The following is a 7,500-nucleotide window of genomic DNA, read 5'->3' as shown; positions in this document are numbered from 1 at the left end:
AACTGCTATTTACTCTTCATTCAAAGCATTATCTTCTGACTTGATACTGGCGGCACAAACAAAAAAGGTCAAAGAGTAACAAGCATATCATAATTATATCACAATTAGCATATCATAATTAGTCAATTACCATGAACACTTCAAGAGCCAGAGTTCTGAGTGTGTGGCAGGCGTTGGAACAGCACCAGATAGTGAATGTTATAATCGTAGTTGACAACAATAACAGCATCTAAGACTGGCCCCATGCTTGGTACAGTACAGCATCGTATCAGGGGAGACTGACGGAGGAAGAAATCGGAGGACGGGCTCATTGTAACACATGGAATGGAGTGAGGAATGTTATCAAACAGGTGTTATTGATACCATTCTTCAAAGACGTTACCGATTCCATTCCTGATTCCATCCCATGCCTTACAGCGAGCGCGTCCTCCGGTTTCTACCTCCGCCAGCCTCCCCTGCATCTTATTCCCATGGAGACGGTCGTGTAATGCCTGCAGCATTTGCACCATCTCCCCTCACAGCCCAGATCCATCTCCTGTTGGTTTCCTCGTTACGTAACACAAATCATTTTAAATTAGTTGCGCCTATTCAATCGCTTTAAAATTAGATTCTGATTCGGTCCGCTGCATTAGGCACATTGTCACATCTAAAAGAGGCTAACAAGCCCCCCAACACCCCTCTCTCTGCTGCGCCGTGCTGTGATCTTAGCAGGCGGGCTACGCAGGTGACACTCTGCTTGGAGGAGCCAAAATGCATATTATTGAATGCTATTGAATAGTGGTCATGACTATTGAATGAGATATTATCCCTACCAGAATACTATGGTCTATAACAGATTCATTCTCTCTTTCTTTCCTCATGGTGTCATGGACAGAGCTCCAGGTTGTTGTCTGTGAGTACAGTAGACAGATCACCTGGTCTCTCTCTCTCTCTCTCTCTCTCTCTCTCTCTCTCTCTCTCTCTCTCTCTCTCTCTCTCTCTCTCTCTCTCTCTCTCTCTCTCTCTCTCTCACCATTGAGGGTAGAATGTAACATTTTTCTATGAATTATTGGCCTTGTAATAATTGTGTACGTATACAGCATTATGAAAACCTCATTTGATTCATTCCATTTGACAATTCTTTCTGATATTCTGCATTAATCAGCACAAACTCAACAATTATTTGCATATTCAGTAGTGTTAATGAAAATTACTTGGAGTCAGATTATAAATATTGAGATATGCTTTACTATTAACACAATATAGGCACATTTCCTTGCCAAACCTTCGCATTGTAACTGCCATGCAAATAAGGCCAACCATGCCGTTTACATCGTTCGATGCAGGGGTCAGGGGTCAATTCGATCCTGATGCCATCTAATCAGGAAGTGAATTGATTGAAGCTCAATACCAGTTTCTACAAAAATCTTGAATGGGGAATGTCTCTTTGCTGTCTTTTGCTGACATGTCATTCGCAATAAAACTACAGGTCAAAACACCAGGCAGTGATGCAGTAGAAGAGAGGCAGCGGTCCTTACCACGTACAGCTGCTTCCATAGCAACGCCCACTCCTGCAGGGTCGCCGTCACCTCGGTCACGATGGGGTCTTCAAGAGGTACCACCGTCTCATACTGCCTGCACACACACACACACACACACACACACACACACACACACACACACACACACACATACACCAAGACTGTTAGTAACTAAAAGCAATAACCGTGTGTGTGTGTGTGTGTGTGTGTGCATGTGTGTGCGTGTGTGTGTGTGCGTGTGTGTGTGTGTGTGTGTGTGTGTGCGTGTGTGTGCGTGTGTGTGTGTGTGTGTGTGCGTGTGTGTGCACGCGCTTGTCCTGACTGTGCACCTGGTTTAAGAAACTTAATATTCTGTAAACGTTTCTGCAAATCCGACAGACTTTTCAGATGAAATATCTCTTCTAAATCATTCAGTAGCAGCCAGCTGTTTTAAAAACCTGTTTTTCAAACCCAGAGCCCCATGCAAACTATAATCAGACAGCTCAGAGCAGCCCCGCCCCCCTGCCATTTAAAAACATTTCTCTCTCTCTCTCTCTCTCTCTCTCTCTCTCTCTCTCTCTCTCTCTCTCTCTCTCTCCCTCTCCCTCTCTCCCTCTCTCTCAGCAAAAAGAACAAAATCAAACTACATTTTCTACTGGGGCAGACAAAGATGGCAATCCTCTTAGGCAGGACACACAAAATGGAGGGGGATGTAACATTCACTTAGGGTGCTATAAACTCAAAACTATCTCTCCCTCTCTCTCTATCTCTCAGGCAGCCCCCACCCTCCCTCCTTCCCTCAGTCCTGTAACTCATTAATACCAACCCTGACAACCTCCACACAGTAACATTCTACCGCCCCTCTCAGCCCTTGCCCCAGGACCTCTGATGATGTTTCACACATTAGTTCTAGTTGTATTTCTTTCTCTCCTCTCTCTCTCTCCTCCCTCTCTCCTCCATCGCTGCCGTTCCCTCTCTCCTCTCCTCTCTCTCCCCTGCACCTCCTTTGTTCTGTCCTGTTCTAATCCTCTACGACTACGTAAACAGACAGATGGTATCAGCGCTGTTTCACTGCCGGACGTTCCTGAGCTGGTAGAGGTAGAGATACAGATACAGATAGCCTCTTTTGGGCGGCATCAGTCCGTACAGACTGTGGTTGGGGTGGCTGGGATATTTGATAATCCTCCGGACTTTTCTGACACACTGTTAACTTGTATGTATCCTGGGTGGAGGGAAGCTCGGCTGTCCGCACCACCCTGTGTAGCGCTTTGCAGTTGAGGGCAGTGCAGTTGCTGTGCCAGGCAGTGATGCATCCAGTCAGAATGCCCCTCAGTTGTGCCTCTGTAGAAGGCCTGCAGGATCTTCGACCCCATGCCAAACTCCTTCAGCTATATGACCTTTTTGGCATGCACGTCCCATGTGAGGTCGTCTGAGATGTGGACGCAGAGGAACTTCAAACTGCTGACCCTCTCTACGGCGGACCCGTTGATGGTGATGGGGTCCTGTTCCTGACCATTCCTCCTGAAATCCATCACCAGCTCCTTGGTCTTGTCAGCGATGAGAGAGAGGTTGTTCTCCTGGCTGTACTGAGCCAGGCGGTCGACCTCTCTCCTGTAGGCTGTCGCATCGCAGTCGGTGATCAGACCAATCACAGTTGTGTCGTCCGCAAATGTAACCACTGAGTTGGAGCCGTGGGTGGCTACGCAGTCGTGGTTGTACAGGAAGTAGAGGGGACTCAGGCACAGCCTTCGGGGCCTCCCGTGTTGAGGGTTAGAGGCGGAGGTCTTCGAGCCTTCGGCCCGACAGGAAGTCAAGGATGCAGTCGCATAGGCCGGGGTTAAGTCTCTGAGCTTGGGGTCAAGTCTGGAAGGGGCAATGGTGTTGAATGCTGAACTGTAGGCTACGAACAGCAGTCTCACATAGGTGGACAAGCCTCTTGTCCAGGTGGGAGAGGGCAGAGTGGAGTGCAGTGGCAATGTGGCGTCGTCAGTTAATCTGTTTTGCAGATCGGCAAATCGGTGAGGGACCAGGGTGGGTGGTATAACGTTGCAGATCTGGGCCTTGACATGCCTCTCAAAGCATTTGCTCACGATGGGAGTGAGAGCAACAGGGCACGATATGATGTTTCGGCACAGGGACAATGACGGATGACTTGAAGCAGGAGGGGACTCTTCCTGTGGAGAGGGAGAGGGTGAATATGTCTGTGAACACACCAGCCAGCTGCGCCGCACAACGCTTTGATCACCTGGCCTGGGAAGCCTTCTGGCACAGCCACTTGGCGGATGTTCTTCTTCTTCGGCGTATGGGTAGTTGTTTTTCCTCTCCACTCCACCAGGCTCGGGGCCGAGGGGCTACCCTTTTACCACCCCGAGACCTGGTTGAGGGGCTCACCCGGGCTATATTTCTGGACACCCCTCCAGAAGCCACGTCATCGTCTCGTCATCTAATACCGACAGACCATGCATCCCGTTGGGTGGGTGGTACACCGGGCAATCCAGGATAATATGGTCTGCGGTTTGGTCCTCTGCGCCACACTCGCACGACGCATTTGGGGCCAAGCCCCATCTGTGCATTGATGAGCGGAAACGCCCGACGCCGGTCCGGAGACGATTGAGCCTCACCCAGGATAGCCTTGGCAAGTCCATCCCGAGGGGCTCAGCGCCGGCGACTGGGATGTGGTCGCGGAGTTTGGAGGTGTTAGCCTCCCACTCCGCGCGCCACATATAATCCGCCCATCCTGCCGCACTGATGTTGAGATCTCTGCATTGCTGCCTGAGATCCTGTGCGGCAGGCACAAATGGGTGTCTCGACTTGAGACGCCGGGAGGGCTCCGCTGTTATAGTGAGCCTATCATGGAGCAGATGGTTATTAAGCTTATTATTGGCGGATGTTGACGCGCCTGAACAACTTGTGGCGGTGATGACCGATCTGTGTTGTCTGTGGCGTGTGCCCTCTCGGGTAGGTCGGTTTTGGTGTTGGTGTTCTCAAAGCGGGCGTAGAAGCTATTCAGTCATCTGGGAGAGAGCCAGCTACGCTAGCTGTGCCGCTAGGTCTCCCTTTGGAGTCCGAAAATGTGCGCAGCCCCGGGAGTACAGCGCTTGATTCATCAGACCAACACTGGGTCGTTCTCAGATGAGGTCGACAGGTGAGGCGAGCTTCAGTTTGTGCTTGTAGGAGCAGGAGGGAGGAGTGGTCAGACTTGCCGAACGTTGGGCGGAGGAGGGGTTTGTAGTCATGACGTAGGGGGGTGTAGCAGTGGTCGAGAACGCTTCCTGCTCGCGTGTCTCATGCCTTCATGTCACATTCAACTTTCACACCATAATGACCAGCTATGTGTGTGTGTGTGTGTGTGTGTGTGTGTGTGTGTGTGTGTGACAGAGAGGCTGTGTGGAACAGGGAGCAACAGTCAGGCGGAGTACCACTGGGAGATAGCTGGAGGGTGAAGTGTGTGGGTAGGTGTGTGTGTGTGTGTGTGTGCGTGTGTGTGTGTGAGTTCCTCAGAGGTCAGCCGTCACCTGACATCAGCATTCACAGCATCCTCGCCCGGAGGCCCGAGAACCACCTGACCAGAGCTACAGGTAGGACCATGTGACTGTGATGTCACGTCTGATCACAGACTCTAGTCTAGAACATTCTTTCTCTCCTTCTCTCTGGTGGAAGGTCGAAGGACCGGGTTGCTGTTCTCTCATAAATATAGATGGAGATAGAAAACTGTATTTCTCCGGGCCGGTGTGTGTGTGTGTGCGTGCATGCGTGCTTTAGACCTAGCCTTCAGCCTGTCAACAGCTCAGTAGACAGCTCCCAGCTTCCTCCACACATGTTTGAACGGTTGTGAATGTTTCTGTCAGGTCTGGCCCCTCTTGTGTGTGGAGATGGCCTACCGAAGTCATATTCATATTCAGAGTCATATTCATTCATCCCCTGGCTATCCGTGAGGACCTGACTGAGATGGGAGGAGACAGGTTGGCAGGGCCATCAGAGTGGTGCTCAGGAAAAGTCACTCTCTCACCCAAGACAAGACCTCTCTCTCTCTCTCTCTTTCCCCCCCTTCTACCCATCCATCTCTCCTTCTTATGCTTTCCTCCTTCCCTCACTCTCCCTCTCCTCCTCTTTCCTCCCTCTCTCCATCTTTGTCTAGGCTCTATGTAAGAGACAGAGAGAGAGACAGAGAGACAGAGAGAGAGAGAGAGAGAAAGGTTTGGGGTTAAGGTTTTATTCCAACCCAGTAACCCTAGATTATTTACGATCAGGGGAGGCGGGCGGAGGTAGAAATCGGAGGAGGTCAGGCACATCGTAACATGTGGAGGAACGGTATCATGCTATTATAACTCCACCAGCCTCCCAAGTCTTCTGACACCGCAGGGCTGCAGATCTGGATGCAGACAGAACATTGGTTCTGATTGGCTGAGCTCGTTGAGCTTGGAGAATACGTGACTGTTTTCCGGCCAGAATAATGTGATTTGACTGAGTGAGCCGGAATGTGTTTTCATGGCTAATTGAGGTTAGAGAATATGTGACTGCAAACATGTATTGTACTGTGGGTCAACAGGTCTTTTCTTCTCAGCTGTCTGTGGTTGACTATGAGCCCCACACTTCCATTCAGACATCAGGTGTCGCAGTTCCTCTCTGTGGTCTCAGGTAGTCTCAGGTGAGCTGAGGTGAGCTGAGGTGGTCTCAAGTGGTCTCAGGTGGTCTGAGGTGATCTCAGGTGGACTGAGGTGGTCTCAAATGGGCCCAAACACAGGTAGTGTACAGCTCTCCCACTCTCAGATGCAAGCTATTCAATGAGTCTGTTTAACTCACTAACAGCCAAAGAGTTCCAGAACACTCACCACCTAGAGTGCGTAGTGTTTACCAAGCAATAACACTTTGATTGGCCACAAAATGAATTATAATGTATGCGTTTTTGGGCGAATATAGTCTCCCTTGACTTGAAACTGTAATGACTTGAAACTGTAAAGACTTGTGTAATTCCAATTAATTTGCCTCTCCGTGCATTCAATTAAAAAAGGTATGCAAATGAGGACACCCATATCTTTGATTAATCTGAACTAACATGATGCTTTCAAAACATTATGCAAATGTATTAAAATATGGATTCTTAAACTTGGGTGGTTATAGTCTTAGAAACTGGACTCTGCTTACCTAATTAAGTTCAATTAAATTAATTAGCAAACAATCTGTTGCTGATCTCAGCAGATAATAGGATTTTCCATACAATGTTTGTTAAATATATTTCACTAGACGGTTATATGCTTAACACTAGAACAGCTGTGCCTTTTTTACCTACTAAAAGAGCCAAAGAGTCAAATGACCCCCCTCTTTACAATACTCAAGCTGCTATTTACACACAACGACCACTAGTCGTTCCCAAGGAAGTTGCCTGGGGCCTTTGCTCTATACCATTTTTACGAATGACATGCCTCTTGTCCTAGATAAGTCCTATATTTCAATGTATGCAGATGATTCAACGATTTATACATCAGCCTCTACAGCCAATGAATTAAATACTGTCCTAAATTCAGAGTTGCAATCAGTGGTTGAATGGATAAAGAATAATAAACTAGTGTTAAACATATCAAAGACAAATAGCATCATTTTCGGGTCAAACCATGCTCTCAGTAAGAACCCAGTCTTGAAACTTTTAATAAGTGACAAGGCAATCGATCAAGTCCAAGAGACTGTACTCCTAGGAGTAACATTAGACAGTAAATTGTCATGGTCACAACACATAAATAAACTGGTGGTGAAAATGGGAAGAGGTATTTCTGTTGTTAAAAGATGTGCTCATTTGCTACCACCAAGTACTATCAAACAGGTGATTCAAGCTCTAATTTTGTCGAATCTTGACTATTGTCCTGTAGTATGGTCTAATGTAACAACGAATAAACTGAAAAAATTACAAATAGTACAAAACAAAGCAGCACATATAGCGCTTCGTTGTGAGTACAGAAGTAATGTCGCAGCGATGCACAATTGTTTAAATTGGTTACTTGTGAAC

The 7,500-nt window shown here is 48.1% G+C and overlaps 1 protein-coding gene across 6 annotated transcripts in view; it reads right to left on the bottom strand.

Annotated features, from left to right (window-relative positions):
• Positions 1–7,500, bottom strand: part of dock3 (dedicator of cytokinesis 3) — a gene marked incomplete at both ends in the record, with an annotated part of 160,152 nt that overhangs the window by 92,554 nt on the left and 60,098 nt on the right. For all 6 annotated transcript variants that reach the window (XM_080545853.1, XM_080545854.1, XM_080545855.1 and 3 more), the window contains one exon: positions 1,518–1,614. In XM_080545853.1, coding sequence (XP_080401979.1) covers positions 1,518–1,614 — 97 coding nt within the window. The remainder of the gene's footprint in view (positions 1–1,517; positions 1,615–7,500) is intronic.

This window comes from Nansenia antarctica (genome assembly GCF_963989245.1).
Source record: "Nansenia antarctica genome assembly, chromosome: 15".
Taxonomy (NCBI): domain Eukaryota; kingdom Metazoa; phylum Chordata; class Actinopteri; order Argentiniformes; family Microstomatidae; genus Nansenia; species Nansenia antarctica.
This window is presented reverse-complemented; position numbering and strand designations above follow the sequence as displayed.